This window comes from Trichosurus vulpecula, chromosome 7 (assembly GCF_011100635.1).
Source record: "Trichosurus vulpecula isolate mTriVul1 chromosome 7, mTriVul1.pri, whole genome shotgun sequence".
In the NCBI taxonomy this organism is placed as follows: domain Eukaryota; kingdom Metazoa; phylum Chordata; class Mammalia; order Diprotodontia; family Phalangeridae; genus Trichosurus; species Trichosurus vulpecula.
This window is the reverse complement of record NC_050579.1, coordinates 13,800,393-13,817,022: the sequence shown is the minus strand read 5'-3', so window position 1 is coordinate 13,817,022 and position 16,630 is coordinate 13,800,393. Positions and strand designations below refer to the sequence as shown.

At 52.5% G+C, this 16,630-nt stretch overlaps 1 protein-coding gene across 1 annotated transcript; it reads right to left on the bottom strand.

Annotated features, from left to right (window-relative positions):
* Positions 1 to 259: 259 nt before the first annotated feature.
* Positions 260 to 16,630, bottom strand: COPS7B (COP9 signalosome subunit 7B). The gene is made up of 7 exons (XM_036768581.1): positions 16,392 to 16,630; positions 13,664 to 13,841; positions 11,151 to 11,226; positions 9,982 to 10,070; positions 8,349 to 8,551; positions 6,957 to 7,062; positions 260 to 3,467 (listed from the first exon to the last, which is right to left on the bottom strand). The coding sequence occupies exons 1-7, from the start codon at positions 16,481 to 16,483 to the stop codon at positions 3,309 to 3,311; spliced, it is 903 nt and encodes a 300-aa protein (XP_036624476.1). The 5' UTR covers positions 16,484 to 16,630; the 3' UTR covers positions 260 to 3,308.

Sequence of the window (16,630 nt, the reverse complement as noted above, 5' to 3'; positions counted from 1 at the left end):
CTTTTCTCCTGATCATTCATTTATACTTTTGTCAAACTCTAGCTTTATCATAAGGAATGCTTGGGAGCAGCTAGGTGGTGCAGTGAGTAGAGCACCAGCCCCGGAGTCAGGAGGACCTGAGTTCAAATCCAGCCTCAGACACGTGACACACTTACTAGCTGTGTGACCTTTGGCAAGTCAATTGCTTGGAAGACCTCAATTCTGTTAAAAATACACCCCCCCCCCCATATAGGATAACAATCAACTTTGCGGGACATAATTGAGTGCAAGCTATGCTCCTTTAATTTTTGGTATATCATATCCCAATACTTCCCTTCTTTTCATATTTGTTGATTAGTTCTCTGCAGGGTTCTGATTGGAATTCCTTGGGTCTCAGTCTTCCTGGCCACCTGCATTATCTTCTCTTTCACTCAGGATCTCTGAGGCTTGGCAAACACGTTTCCTGGTGACTTAAAGATTCTTCTGCGTCCTCTGAATTCATATGTACTTTATTCTTTGGTTCCAGAACTTCCCAGTAATTTTCCTCTAAGATTTCTTAAAACAAGAGCATTCCAGGTTTTCTCATGGTGGTTTCTACCCCCACCCCCGAGGCCACGTCAACTCTCTTTTATGGCAGATTTCTCAAGTTCTTCCCATTCTGTCTTTGACTTTGCTCTATTGCAGAATCTTTGAATTTCTTCTCCCGTTTCACTATGTCCGTTGTTTTCGTATTTATTTTCCAGACGACGGTCTGAGCCAATCAATAGACATTTACTATGCACTTACTAAGTGCCAGGTACTATACTAACGCACATGGCCTTCTAAACTTTGTTTGGCATCCATTGTATTTCCTTCAAATTTATGACAAGATCAGACATTTCTATAACATTAAGGCTAGAATTTAGAAGTCATCTAGTCCAAGGGTTTCAGACAGAAATGGGGACCACACACGGAACCCTGTGAGCTACGCACTGACTTGATGACTGACATACATACTTTAAAATGTTATATTGTATTTGCGTTAAATGCTTTTCAATTGCAAGCTGTACTCAGCAGTGATGTGAACTGCATGCGGCCCAGGGGCCACGTGTTTTGACACCTCCGATCTAGTCTAATTTGTATTTCATTATAGATAGTTACATCTATGACAAGTAAGCTGGACATTTATATTGTTTATACAGTCTGCAATGCTATCTACATCCGTGTAGGCTAAAAAACACACATGTGGCACCGGAATTGAGCTTCCACGGAGTGCCAATCACGCTATCAATGGACTTCCTGAGCCAGCCCTCCTACCCCAGAATGTAGTCTCTAAATGTCTGATTTGGAACATTACAACTTCTTGAGTGGCTAAGGCCCCCAGGTTTCTCTCCCCTCCTGCTTTTCTTCCAAGATTAATGTACTAGCCCTAAAAACCTATACCTTATCCTTATTTTGCTAGGGGGTGCTAATGAAATTGTTTATTTATGGAGAGAAATGGGGTAAGATGCAGCCTGTCAGCCACATGTTATAGACAGCCCTCAGTAGGGTGGCTGAATGAAACTGTGGAAGGGAATAATGGGTCACTATTGGGGGGGGGGCACTAAACTCACTTGAGTCTCCAGGAACAAGAACAGCAGAACCACATAGGGAATGGGTCCACCACCCCTTAGTTCCCAAGCAAGTTTGTAAATCCAAGAAGAAGCAATCAGTGAACTTTATAAAATTCAGAAATGAATTTCCTACTTTACACAAGACTCAGAATGTGCCTTTCTATGAAGCAAAGATCACATTCTAACCTGAAAAGGCAAGGACCAAAGGAAAATGCTGAATGCGAATATTTGTATAGCGGCCTAAGAAGTCTGGTCTGGAAAACCAGCAGAAGAGCTTTCAGGGCTCGGAGGAACAGAGACCACACACTGAACGCAATTCTAGAGCCCTGCACATTTTCTTCCTGACATATGAGTACAAAAACCCTGTCATATCCCTCCCTCATCAGTGGCAGACAGCAGGGATGACTTTCACTGAATCAAGCAACACCCACACCCCACACCAACAGTAGTGGAACCAATCCTACTCCACACTTGAGTACATTAAATTGGCATTTTTATTTTTTCTAAAGTGTGCTTTTTTTCCTCCATTTGAGCTGTTGTTTCAGCGTCAGGCCATAATCCCCCCCTCCCCGCTTTTGAAAAACAAAACCCTCCAACTAGGTGTGAATCACCTGCTGTTGCTTTGTAACAAATGTCAACAAAGGAAAAAAAAAGGAAAAAAATGTTGAAATGTCTTAAGAGTCAAAACCTGTACAAAAAAAATTAAAATACAACCTGAAACAGTTCAAGTTCAGAAATGCTAGTCAAGTCCACTTCCTTTGCTGGAATGCCACCATCAAAGGGCTCTGGGCCAACTGCCAAGTGAGGAGAAGCAAGAGGGCTAGGGCCCAGCAGCAAATCCTCCAGATGGGGGCCCCCAGCATTGCTCCCCGACCAAGGATGGAGTCACTTGGAATTGGAAGGTCTCAGGAGGGGAGGCATCTACAGACTGCCCTGGTGAGCATCAGTGGCCCCGCACTAGACAAAGGAGGTCTAAGAAGTGAGAGGCAGCAGGTGCCGGGAGGGAGGGTCACCTGAAGAGGCAGCCTCTGCCAGCCAGCACCACACTGAGCAAAGACACACAGCACCGTTCTGGAGGGGCTCAGTCACCCCCCCAGGCATCACCGACTGGTGAGAAACGTGAACTAGGCTTAGGAGGCAAGAAACCCGTGGGTTTGGTAAACACAGCCCAGAATACGTCCCTCAGCGGCTCGAATCAGAGCTGCCGACTAGCAACGAGGCAGGAAGAAGGCTCCTGGCTGGCTGATGCCTGGCTAGAGGTGTCCTGGCCCACTTCAGGGCTGCGGAGGGATGTGTATCTGTGGGGTGTTCGGTGTGGGAAGGAGGGATATGGGGTCTCACCCAGAGAAGGGCCTCCTTCAGCAGGTCATTCTCTCTGGAGGAGTAACATCTGTGGGCCAAAGTTTCCTCTGACCTAGAAGCAGTCTGACAGATGGTCACCACTGGATAGTGCAGGATACAGGCCAAGGAGTGGGAGGAGTCTGGGGGAAGCAGGGCAGAGTCTGACACTATGAGATGGCATCCCTGGAGCCCCTGAGTCTGAAGGGGACAAGTGGAGGTGAGAGCGTGGCTTAGCGAGAACCGTACCAAGTGGGTAAGGGGAAGTCAGTGAAAGGATGGGAGACCTGGGATGGACTGGTGGGCAGCTCCGGAACCCACTGAGAGTAAAAGGGGAAGAATGTGGCCCCTGCTGCTCCCCCTCCCCTGCCCAGTGAGTGCCGGCTGCCCCGGCCGGCCCTAGTGGCGGCTGGAGACCAGACCTTTCACTTTGGACATCTTCTTGGTGGGCTGCCGCTGCTCAGCATGAGGGGGGCACTCCCGCTCTGCCAGCTGCTGTTCAATCTCCTGGGCTGAGGATGATGCTGTGGCCTTGAGGGTCTTCTTGATGTTTGTGACCTGGGGAAGACAAGAGGGATGACTGTGCTGAGTGTCTGGTGACTGTGGCCTGTCCTTATCACAGGTGCTCTACAGGGGTCTAGCAACGTTAACACCTCGTGTGACGCCCCCCCTCACCCCGGACATCTTTAGAACCTTGCCTGGGGGACCAGCAGAGGCAACTCTGGGAAGACACTGGGAAACAGAAACAGATTAAGTAACAAATGAGAGAAATGAAAGAAGGGCCTGACTCCTTTGCTGAAAACAAGGCACGAGTGGAGTCAAAGTGAAGTTGCAGGTCAGAACGGAGCCAGGGCAAAGGGAAGGGGCTGGGGATGCCTCAGGACACCCAGGAGAGGCTCCGATCATCCTGAAGTGTCTGATGGACAGTCAGAGAGCAGCACCATGACAGTCACATGGGCAAATGTTGGCTAAGCTGAGCCGAATCCTTGGCTGACTTTTGACGAACGGCAGCACAATGGGCCTTTATCAGGAATGGGCTACAAGAACACCCCAGGTCCAAGTCCTGGGTCAGAACCAAGAGCTCAGGTCCTTGCATTGGAAGCACTGGCTGCAGATGCCATTTGCCACCCACTGACCCCCTAACAAGTTTATCTGACCTTCTCTCTGCCTACTCACACAAACTCGGCAGATGGTCTTGCAATCCCTCCCCACTGGGAAGCTCCTTCCAAACCCTCAGAGATGCTAGATGCTTGGCCCTTACACTGATCCACCCTGCCCCACCCCACCCCTGAGAACTTCTAACCACACTTGTCTCTTCAAGATCACTTTTTGATACCTTAGAGGTGCAATCTTGTCAAGAGTTTTTTTAATTCCTAAAGCAGGAATTATTTACATGTCTATTGATCCAAAAAGATCAAAACAAATCGGCCAGGTAGGTCTCCCCTCAGGAGAACCACACTCACTGGCTTTTCCACAAAAGGTTATTTTTCAGTGACTCTGTCATTTGTTATGGATGATCAAAGACTCACAGAATGTCAGAGCTGGCCCAGCCTTCAGAGCACTTCATCTAGTCCAGCCCATCCCTGAACGGAGAGCCCCCTAGGCCTCCTTGGACACTGCCAGGGTGGGCAGGGGGCAGGTCCTGCCTTTGGTAGATATGCAGACCAAGGGTGATCGCCCTTCCTGTACTTGACAACAGCCCCCACCACTCAATGAAACAGGACAGGCACTCTTATGGCACAATTTCCAGTCCTCACCCCACCCTGGAAATCCTCAGAGACACGCTGCAATTCCCCAAATGGGCCCTCCAGCAGCAGACTTACCACTTCCTTCAGCCTGGCCACGAGGCATCTATTGATGCCCCCAGAGGCTGCATATGCAGTCCATTTTAACTCCCTGATTGAACCACAATGCCTCTTCCACCTATACCTGGGTGAAAAAACCAACTGTGAAAGCACCAGTCTAGTCAATGATCCATCTAAAATCTCTTCAATCTTCGATTCAGCCCAAGTGCCCTGAGAAAGTGAAGTGTTTTGTGTCATCTGCAACTCTGTAAGGCCCTCATCTATCCCCGTTTGAGTCACTGATAGAAGCGGAAAGCACACTCTGAGGGAGCACTGACCCTCCAAATGAACCATACAAAGGCCCTCTGCCCTCTAGCATCATTACACCAGGGACGCTCAGCTTGAAGAAGACTCGGAAATGAGAGCAGGCTTGAGTGACTTCAAGAGTTGGCATGTGGGCAGGGGGCACAGGAGGGCTACAAGCATGCTCTGGTGCAGGTGAGAGGAGCAGTCGAGGAGTCAAAGATCATAGTTGTGCTCCCCCCCTCCCCTTTGTGCGCGCGCGCGCTCGCGCACACACACACACACACACACACACACGCTTCAATTCTTCAAGGCTTTCTCCTCCTGAAATCAAGTCACCCCGCTGCATCCCAAACGCCCAAGAGCACTGACCCACCTACAGACGACGGTCCCAGCGCCCCATCTGAGCCTTCGAGGCCGCCTACACTGACTCCAGTTCTGTCTCTTACTTTCCAAAGCCCTCCACTCCAAACTGGCTGACCATCGTTCACCAGACACACTGTGTTAATTCCTGGCACTGTGCCTTCTCTAGATAACTACAATGCTGCCCCCCTCCCCAAATCAGCTTGGGGTGCTCTCACCCTCCTCCTCACTCATGGCCATAGCCTTCTGTATCACCCACTGACACCCCAAATACGTTATTTAGACTATGAGCCCCTTGAGGTCAGGAAGCAGGTCAACCCTGCCTGCCACAGAGCTCCAATCTGGCTCAGCCCGTGCAATGATGGTCTTTCATTTGTTTTCCTAGGAGCCACAATACAGTGAATGAAATAATAAACAAATTCGCCTACTTGGAGTATTCGCATATTTGGCTGGGCAGGGGAGTCTCACCGGAAAACCTACTGGGCTTTCCAAGCTCCCCTGGTTGGGGTCCTTGGCCTTCCGAATCCTTCCCCCACATCAGGGCACAGAGGGCAGTAACCTCAAGGGATAATGTCTATGGAAGAGGAAAACCTATCAGCCCACACAGCAGGAGAACAGTGTTAAGAAGAGTCTCAGAGTCAGGGGAAGAACAGGCGACTGTCAGAAACATCTGCCAGCCCATTACAATTGCCAGCTTAAACCTCACTCCTTTAGCATTTGTGACAACGGATTCGGGCTAGGACAAAGTTTACCTTCACATTAGCCAGCAAAAAAAAAAAAAAGGTGTAAAACAAATTAGAATAACTGTAAACAAGACCAGGAAGCTGAGAGGATGCCTAGGCCTGCCGAGAAAATCTGGCTTTCAAATCGCCATGTGCTAAACCTAAAGGGCTGCTACTCCTCCAAGCACGCCTGGGCTCCACCCGCAGCTGGATCACATGACAAGGCAGGCCACTTCCTCCCCTGCAGCCCCCACCTCCACAATGAGCTGATGACCCCTGCAAAGGTCTGGCTCTCCAGAATGTGGTCCCCAGGTCAGAGGCCTTGGCTCAGGGTCCTGACACCTGCCTCACCCTGGCTGACCCTCTAGAGCTTTCTGGGAATCCTCTGCTCCCTGGAATGCCTCCCTGCCTTCCCAACAATGTTTGGCCCTTGCCTGCTCCCTTGTGCAAATACTCCCCAAGGCTTCTGTTTGAGGATGCCAGGCTGCTGCTGCAGCCACACGCTGGCGCACCACCAGGCATGTTGTGGGAGCTCCTCCTGAATGCCACCTAATGTCTGGAACTTCTCACTTACTCATCTTGGCCTTTTCCCTAGTTGTTTGGGAACGGCTACAGTTCCTGGTAATGGACTGCACAAGCTTCTTGCCAGGGTCTGGCAGAACCTGTCACTGGGACACTGGTGTCCTCAAAGGACCCACATGCCAATCCCCCAACACCCATTTTCACTCTGACCTTATCTCCATCTGTAAATGGGAACAGCAGCCTCCACCCCCAGGGGCCAAACAAGCTAACGTGGGGCTCGAGCACCAGCCACCATCACTCTTCCAGTCAGAGGTGCAGTCCTGCCTTCTCTTGAGGACCCCGCCCCCACCTACCTCGGCCTCTACCTGCTGCTGCGTCCGGCTGAAGTTCTCCTTGTACTGGTTGGCTCTCAGCACCTGCTGCTCAATGCCTAACAGAACGGCTTCGCAGCCATCACACCTGCAGAGGGGACAGCCAGGCCCGGCCACGTCAGCTGGAGACCTGGGATGCCCCTTCCCATTCACGATGGCCATTTACCCACTTCCTTCAGAGACCCTGTGAGCCCAAGGGCCCTCAGCCCCAAAGAGACAACTTGGCAATGGAGGCAGGGCAGGGTGAGTTGGAACATTCTAGAGCATTGAGGGAGAGGATGCTGTACCCGACATCAAATGCCATTTTCCTCAAGTATAATTTTTGTGTCAGAGGCTCATTACTTCTTAAATCAAATTAAAAATCCCCACCACAGACTCTGAGGCTTGCTGCCAGCAACCTCCAGCAGCCCACTTCATTTCTCACTGAACCATGGTTAGGACTCGCTGTTCCAGAGAGGAGAAGCTGGTGAAGCCGCTTTATCCTGGCCCTCTGAGCCTCCTCTGGGCAATGGCATCTCCATTATAGTGGGCTGCTTTCCAAACCTTGCCAAGCATTAATCTGGTCCAGCACCTAGCTTGGGGCCTGGCACCTTGTCAGCATTAAATGCCTGTGGCTTAACTGTTGAGCTTCACGTCACACACATGTGAATGCTTTAACTGTTTGTGTATGTATGTGTGTCACAGAAATAACAAGAAAAACACACTTAAAAATAAAAGCTATACATACATACGTCTACGTACATACATAGGGGTACTCACTCATCAACATGCCATTTATATGATTCCCTTAATGTTATCTTGGATACTTCTCTCTCTTAGAGAGTCAGAGCTGGTCAGATACCGTTCAAATTTAAACTGAAGCAGGCTCCACAAAAGTGACCCAATTCACTCCCTGTGCTGGAGGGCAGCCACCCCAAGACCCCCCTTTTATATGTGTGTGGGCATCCTGGCTCAGCCACCAGACACTGGGTCCTTGTACAGCCCCAGAGGACCTGGTGACAAGTTCGGCAGGAATCCAACCAGGGCCCAGAAAACTCCCATTTTCCCACTGAAACTGTCCTCCAGAAGCCTTCCTTAGCTGTGCCACCCCTGGGAGACCGGAAGGTCCAGGAATTGGCCTCACCAACCAGGTGGGTAAAGTAGGCCCATATGCCCAGCACTTCCTGGCTGTCCATCTGGGAGCGCTGGGGGCCATGTGGCCTTAGGCTAGAGCAGCACTCTGGAGGAGAAAGGCCAGGACCCAGCAAGCCCAAGAGGCCAGAGGACCTGGGACCAAGGTAGGAAAATTCTGGTTCCCCAGCAGGCATCTGCGCCCAGGAGGGAAAAGCTGCCCTCCTTGCCTGTCAGACCCCTCTGTGCACACCCCCGCCTCACCACTCCTGCAAGGTCTTGACAAGGGTGTTGATGTCCTTCTTCTGAATGTCTCGGCCGATGCAGAAGTCCACCTCGAGAAGCTGGTTGCGCTGGTCCAGCTTACCCTGAATGATGTCCGTGTAGACGGCTTCGATGATGAGATCTTCCAGCTCCCGAAGATTGCGCATCTCAAGGTCCTTCAGCAGCACCGAGTAGGGGATACACTGCCAATAAAGCCATGCTAGATTTTAGGAATCCAGTGCCCAGGCAGGGCCCAGCAAGCACAGCCGACAGACAGGACTTCAAAGGGACATTCTTAAGGTCATTTCAGGGGCACATCGGCCAGTCAACAGGCTAATGGCACCATGAGTAAAAAGAGAAGGGAAAATAACCTCCTTCTAACCGGTGAGACCCAAATCAGAACATAAACCTCTGCCTCTGGAGTCTCCAAGCTCTTTGACCTAGAAAGGCAGTGCAGAATCACAAAGAAGGCACTGACCTTAGAGTCAGAAGACATGGACAAATCCTCTAACCTCTCTGCCTCAGTATCCTCGTCTGAAAAATGAGAGTCGGCCTTGATGGCTTCTCGGGGCCCTCCCTGTCCCCTGCCCCTAGTTCGGGCCTTAGAGCTCCCCATAACTTCTCTCTGTGAGCAGTGGAGGAGGGGCCCAGAACAGCCCCACACGCGCTCCACAGCTTCAGGCATCTGGTGAGCTCTGCATCCTCTCCAACTGCAAGCACCAGCAAGAAGAGAGGCCGTGGCAGTAGCAAGAAAACAATTCGGGGGTCCACGGGAGGGATCCCAGACGCCCCCTCCCCAAGCGCTTCGTCAAGGCAGGACCCTGGGCCAGGGCCTCCCCCTTGCTGCCTCTGTCCCCTCTTCTGTCCTAGGAGGTGCTAGCCTCGGTGGCCTCGAAGGCCAAGAACCCAAGCCCCAGCCTCTGCATCGGGCCTTTTACACCTTGTTCAGGATCCTCCTGAGCCAGGAGCGTCTGGGGAATGGAGGTGGGAAAGAGGATGGAATCACAGACCCGAGGTCAGGGACAAAAGGCTGACATCTGGAAGAGCAGAGGAGCCTCTCATGATACCCGGTGATAGCCTCACAGGCATCTTGGCTCTGCCAAGAAAGACGGTGACTGTAGGGCTTACAGTGGCTCAGTGCTGCCACAGTGCCCAGAGTCAGGAGGATCTGAGCCCAAATCCAGTCTCAGGAAGGAAGAGATGGAGGGATGGATGGACAGAGGGAAAGAGGGAGGGACAGAGGAATGGATGGATAGAGGGAAGGAGGACAGATAGACAGAAATAGGGAGGGACAGAGGGATGAATGGATAGAAGGAAGGAGGGAGGGAGAGAAAGAAGGAAGGAGGGATGGATGGAGGGTAGGACGGAAGGAGGGAGGGATGGATGGATGGAGTGAGGGAGGGACGGATGGACGGAAGGAGGGACACCATGCACAGAGCAGCAGGTGACCTGCCCCTCAACACTGTGGTGTGGACTGAGGTGGCCAACGGCCAACGACAGCTGCCGGCTGCTAGCTGCAGATATCAGTGAGGCAGCCTCCTGGCGGGAAGGGGAAGTCCTCAAATGGTTTCTCACAGGGCACGCTAGAGGCAGCTTAATCATTGTCCATTTTTCAGGAAGTGGTGGCCTGTACCTTCATTCTGGCCGCCAAGCTGACGATGGTCAGGTGCTTTAGCTTGTTCTTCTGGGCAGGGGTGAGCTCGGGCAGGCTCTCCTTGTTGGCTGCTCAGGCCGCCAGGCACCAAACAAAACAAAGAATACAGGTGAGACAACCTTTGAGAGGAAGAGCCTCTAGACTCCCAACCTAACCTCCCACTGAGCCACACCACGGATTTGGCTGTCTTTGTCTGGGGTCCATTAAGCTGGCTTTAATTTCTTCTTCTTCAAAGCAACATTAATGAACAATCTAACCAAACAGTAAATATCCAAATAAAATCTAAAATTTAAAAATATTGACACGAGAGGATGCAAACAGGACAGGCCACGTAGTACAGCAAACAGGACCAGAAGGGCTTGGGTTCAAGACCAGCGGCTGACACACATTGGTTGTGTGACCCTCAGCAAGTCAGGTAGCCCCTGGTGCCAAAGACTACAAGTCAGTCATGGCCGAGCGGCTGATCTGCAGCAATGACACCCCCATGCATGAACACACACGCATGCACACGCACACAACATGTGCACACACCCCTTTTCAAAAATCAATGCAGAACAATAACCACCGGTGGGCCACGCCCCCGGCCAGTTTGTCCTGGGCCTGCACACACACTCAGGACCCCCTAAACCTCCACAGCACCAGAAGGTTCCGTGACAGCGAGAGCGCCCCGTGGGTTCGACCCACAGCCTGCTTCCAGGCTGGCTTGGAGGTGCTGACCGTTCCTGCTTCTAAGTCCTGTCTTTGGGCCTCATCTCTGCCCCGGGATCCCTAGTGCCTCCAGCACATTCTCACCGAACAGAATCCTGCCAAATGACTCTCTGGCTTTGCTTGACAACTGAGAGGGCCACTAACACCACAGTGGAGCACCAATTTTCCCTTGCTATGAAGCTTATAAACTCAATATTGCATATACGGATAGACTGATATTTTGTCTTTGTATCCCCAGAGCCTAACACAGGGCTAGGCATACAGTAGGTGCTTAGTAAATATTTGTTGGGTGACACTCTCTTTCTCTCTGGAAAAGATAATGAGGATGACTGGGTTATTGGGGCACTGAGGCAGGTACAAGAAGGCAGCAGCAGACCCTTAATGCTGTGGACGTGGCTCCTGTGGGGTGCCCCCTGCCCCCCTCCCCACCCCACACTCACCTATATAGTCTGGGTATGTTCCATAGGCAAACAGGCTCAGCAGCTGAAAATAAGCAGCATTAGCACCTTCTGCAAGCTGTGGAAGGAGAACAGTTGATGAAGACCAAGGCAGCAGCCGGCGGCCTCCCATCCCTGGATCGGGTGTGACCTCGGCTGGCCTTTGGGTCTCTGTGGCGGAGGGGACATGGGCTAGCCCAAGGCCCTTTCCAACAGCGCTGTGCCTGCCCCCTCCCACAACTAAGCAGCCCCAACTCACTAGATCTTAGATTATGAGATTCCTGTAGGCCCGGAAATGCTGCCAAGTCCCTGGCCTGGCTGGCTGCTCTGGCCCTCCTCCTGGGACCACTGCCCCTCGGGGCTGAACAAAAGTTCACAAAAGTCTTGCTGTCCGGGTCAACCTGAGTTTTCAATCTAAGTGGCTGGTCCCACCCCTTCTCCTCCCTCCACCTCTGCCAATCAGCACCGGTGCAGGGTGTGGGGCAGGAAGGAAATGAAGCTGGGGCCAAGAGAGAATTTTCATCAAACTGGAAACCACAGCCCCCTGCACTACTAATAATCATTGCCATCTCAAGAAGTGCTGAGACCTCCAGGAGACCATAAATGCTCCTGGGCTGAGGGATGTTTGGGACATGTGTCCCCCTCCCCCAGGCTAGATGACAGCTCCTCCCCAGGGCCTGTGGCAGACAAGCCCCCACCCTGAAGCAAGCACATGCCCGTGGCAGCTGAGGAGTCCCTCCATCTCCCAAGTTCCATCCTCAGGAAGGTCCAACAGATCCATCCTGAGACTCTAAGAGAGAGTTTAGGGGCACAGGCTGCCATGGGAACTCTCAGGTTTTGTCCAGGAGTTCTGAGTGTTTCATCTGAAAACACAGTGTGGAGAAGGAGGGATGTGGGTGGTAGCCCCAGGGCAGCAGGGTCACAGGCCCTGGACCCGTAACCGTCCTTCCCGTCTTGAGATCAATGACTCAGAGGGGTTTGGGCCAGGGAGCACAGCATAACCCAGAGGAAGCTGTCCATTCTCTTCTTTACGAGCTTTGAGAACACAGGCTCCGCAGCTTCCCTCAATAGTCCCAAACAATCCCGTCTAAACAATCTCTGGCATTGTTCAGGCTTTCGGAGCCACAGAGAGCCAAGGAAAGAGCAACGAGGAGCTGGAAGACTCATAATGGCTGCCTGGCTTGGCCACAACCACCTCCCGAGGGGAGGGGTGCACAGGGAGGATTCAGTGAGACAATGGACGTGAAAATACTTTGGAACTATAAAGCATTTGTTGTGGCCCAGAATGCTGGTAGAACACTGGGGCAAGGGGGAATGGGTAACCCCGTCCCCCACAAGCTCCCACAATGCTAACCAGGACTGCTGCGTACAAGGACGTTGGGGGTAGACCTGGGGCACTTTGACCTAACTCTGCTCCCAAGTGGATGGATCAAGGACCTAGTAGGGGTTCCCCAAGCAGGAAGAGCTGAAAGCAGTCTCTAGGACTGTGGGGAAGAGCTCCCGAGAGCCCATCCATCTCCTCACCAGCAGCTTTTAGCAGTCGGCTTCCTACACAGTTTTTAGCTTCCCTAGGAATGAATTCTACACGGGGCACAGGAATGAGCTGTCAGTGAGAGGCATCTGGAGCCTCAAGCTGAGGGAGCCTATGCTCAGATGCGTAAGTGCATGCATGAATGGTCCAGCCAGCCTGAGTGATGGGCCAGAGGGAACATCAGCTTCAACCAGACTTTTCAGAGCCCAAGCCTTCTTTGCAGAATGACTGAGAAAACACCAAAGACAGCCAGCAAGGCCAGCAACACCAGCAAAGCTGCCTGGCACTTTGAGCCTACTTCCCACATCACTGGCCATTTTGCTGACTCTGTTCTCCCTCCTCTCCAGTTTTTCCACGTAATTTTTTCTGACCAAATTGTGACTAATTTGTCCCATGACCAAACCATGGCACGTGGCTCTAACAAGGACCTCCCCAAAGAAGCATCTCTTGGGCTTCATCTCCTGTTGGCTCTGGCCCATCCCAGCATCCTCCTGTCCTCCATACCCACCCCCTTGGGGTTTCTCCATGGTCCCTTCCTGCTCTGTGCAGTCAGCGGCACCTCCAGGAGGTCATTTTACATCATGTTGCTCCTGGCCAGCTTCCCTCAGCCTGTGTCTGCTGCATCCATAGCAAATCAATGGGACATTATCTCCACTGAAAACCTGGTTTTTGTTGGAGTCCTTTCCTAACTCATAAAGATCAACGGGAGTTTTATTCCTGCCTTCCAGAACACCTGGAAGCCTTAATGATGTGCTTCTCACTTCCTTCACCCAGATCATCAGCCAAGGACCAATTGGCCCAGCCAGTCAGGCCTCCCCTGCCCATCTTCCTCCTCCTCTGCCTGGACCAGTGCCTTGTGGGTCCTTGATGCTGTTAATTAGCTCTAAGCTCTATGGTTCTATAAACCTGAGGTCCCTGGAGACTTGAGGATGGGCGAGAAGGCCCGGGAAACAGGAGAGTGTTCCGTGGGCCAGGCAGCGCTTACCTCCTGCACATTGGACAGCTCCAGCAGCTCTCCGAACACGTACACTCCAGGAGCCTCCAGAACCTGACTTATGAGAGCGGTGAGGGCTGAGCCATTGGTGCCTTTGGCTAATAAAATAAACTGTTCCAGGAGGTTACAGGAGGGCTTCTGTTCGCCTGCCATTCTACAGCCTGGTAATCTAGTCAAAAAGAAAACCATGTTAGTCGATTCTCTTCCACTCTATTCCATTTATGCTGGTCCGGCTTTTGACTTTGATAAAAGCAAACTTCTCCCAAGATCAGGAACAAGCCATGACTCTGTCCTATGGATCCAGCCCAGACTGAAGGAAATACGTTCATTCTGAGAATTTAAAATTCATTTAGAATAAGACTCTTGATTCCTGGTCAACAGGTGGAAAGGGAGCGCTTTCTAAGTTATTAGATGGATCCCTATCCTGAGAATGAAAATGCACATCCTCAGAGGGTCAGGCAGCATCTGTAAGCAGCTGCCTTCTGGCCCTGCCATTTCCATAAGTACGTCAGCAGACACATTTGTTTTCTCGAACCCTGAGCTTCTTACAGAAACAATCACCTCACTCCCTGCAACCACTCTAGAGTCACAAATGCGATGCCAGAGTTTCTGACCAAGGCCGCAGCTAGGGCAGCAGAGAGAAACTAAGGAGCAATCCATCTTCAGAGAAAAGAGAAGCCGCTGCTTCACATGCAAAGGTTTCACTGGAGTTCACCGGCGTCACCTCAAACAGATAAGCTCACACCCAAATCAAACCAAAACTAGGACAGAGAGACTCCTCAGATCTGTGCCTCCACCGCCATACGTGAGGACTAGAGAATCTGGGCCTCGAGAAGGCTCAGGGCGGGGGAGGGGGAGGAATCCACTGGTGAAGCTCCAAGGGTGATGACAGGAGAAGACATGTTTAGCAGGGGTCTCTCAGTCTTAGACTGTTGTGGAGATGGGCTGCAGCACAAAGAGAGATCATCTTACTTGGAAGGGCAAGAAATAAATGTGGAACTGTTAGTTAAGAATCATTTTTTGAGTACCCAGTATATTAAAAAACGGTACAAGAAGCGTTTTCTTTCTCAAAACATTATATGTTGGAAAGGGGGTGAGGGAAGCATGGCAAAACAACATAGAGGGGAAACCATGAGTGTTTCTTTGGCTCATCTGCTGTCAGAGAGCTGAACTATGAACGCTCACATCACAGAAGCAGGATGCTGGGGGGACTAACATGTGCTTACAAGACTCTCTTCTGAGCAACAGAAAAAGGAAGGAAACAAAGAACACTAAGTGAGGGGCTCGTGCAAATGTCCAAAGATTCGAAACCCTTCCAAGAGGACTTTTGCAAAATAGAGAATCTCTGGGAAACACTGGAAATTTCTCTTCTCCCCAGGAGAAATGATGTTTGCCTGTGTAGGGGAAGAGTGTTCGGGGGGAAGGAGAGTGGGGAGAGGGTCTGGAAGGAGCAGAGGGGCATTTAGAAGGGGATTTGGAGGAGGGGATGGCTGCTGAGGGAAAGGGGCAGTGCTCAGGCCTTCACCTAAGGAGAAGCCCAGTGAGGAGTCTTCACTCCCAGCGTGGGCCCCAGGGGACAGAAAAGAGGAGAGGGACGTGGGAATGGGCAAGGAGGGTGGAGGAGACCTGAGGAAGGAGGCAGGAACATATGCTCCTCCTGCCTTGGTCCAGGGTTTTTGTCTTTATGTGCCAACCAGCAAAGGCATCGACGAGTCAACGGCTGTTCAGTTGTGTCTGAGCCTTGGACCACAGCACGCCAACGCTGGCCATGGGGTTTCCTTGGCAAAGACACTAGGGTGGTCTGCCCTTTCCGTCCCCAGTGGGTTAAGTTAAACAGAAGTTAAGCGATTTGCCCAGGATCACATGGCTAGTGAGTGTCTGGGGCCACATTTGAATTCAGGTCCTGCTGACTCCAGGCCTGGTGCTCTAGCCACTGAGCCACCAATTACCATCTATTAATCTCCTACCACTGGGCTAAACACAGAAGGAGTTCAGTGTCAAAGGGGGAGAAGTAAGGCACTTGATTGGTGTTTGCTGAGTGACTGACTGATAGGGCAGGGAGCCGGCAGAAAGAGGAGGACCGTGGGAGTTGAGGAGAAAATGTTTCTTCCAAGTGGTAGAGAGGGGGAGGGGGCATTAAGAAGGGCAGTGAGGAGAGGAATGATTCCTACAGAGAGTGGATCCTGGGGGGGAGGGGCAGGGCCATGCCCATAAGAGGGGGGAGGGGGATGCCTGGGTCCTGGAGATGGAGGCAGTTCAGAAGTCGAGGCGGGGTGGTACATGGGGTCTTAGGGAGGAAAAGAAAGGGAGGAGTACTGGGGGGACGGAAAGGGGGGAGGGGGGAAGGAGGATGGGAAGGGGGAGTAAGGGGAGGGGAGAGGAGGGCGGAAGGGAGAAAGAGGGGAAGAAGCGAAGGCAGGGAAGAAGGGGAGAGGAGAGGAAGAGGGAGGGGAGAGGGGGAAAAGGAGGAAGGGGAGAGGAGGGGGAGGAGGAAGAGCAGAGAGCGGGGATGGGGAGAGGAAAGTAGGGGGAAGGAGAGGAGAGGGGGGAGGACGGGAGGCCTCAGCGGGGGCGGGGCTCGTCCCCTCCCCTCGCTCACCGGGAGGCGGCGGGGAGGGGGGGCGGGGCGGACCAACCCCCCCCCCCCCAGGAGCGCCCTCACCGCTCCCTCCAGCCCTGGGTCCGCCGGCTCCCCCGGGGCCTCCCCAGCTCATCGCACCTGCCTCCGCAGCCAAGGCTCCGTCCGTCCGCTCCCGGCGCCTCCCCGCGGGTTGTCAGGCGGCCATGATCGCCCCGGGGTCCGCCGCTCATAGGCCTCCGCCGGGCCGGCCCTCTCCGAGGCCCCTCGGAAACTCAAGGCCCCTGCTCACAGGTTCCGGCAGCAGCACGTGGGTTCCGGTGCACGCGCACGCGCAGTCTCTCCGTGCCGGTCCGAGAGGGCTTCCCCCGGCTTCTTCT

Excerpts from the sequence above, each read along its gene's own strand:
- COPS7B (XM_036768581.1), bottom strand. The coding sequence starts at position 16,483 with ATGAGCGGCGGACCCCGGGGCGATCATGGCCGCCTGACAACCCGCGGG. Across the intron at positions 11,227-13,663 it reads AGCTGTCCAATGTGCAGGAG|CTTGCAGAAGGTGCTAATGC; the intron begins GTAAGCGCTGCC and ends CTCCTTCCACAG. Across the intron at positions 7,063-8,348 it reads GTCAAGACCTTGCAGGAGTG|GTGTGATGGCTGCGAAGCCG; the intron begins GTGAGGCGGGGG and ends TCCCCTCTGCAG.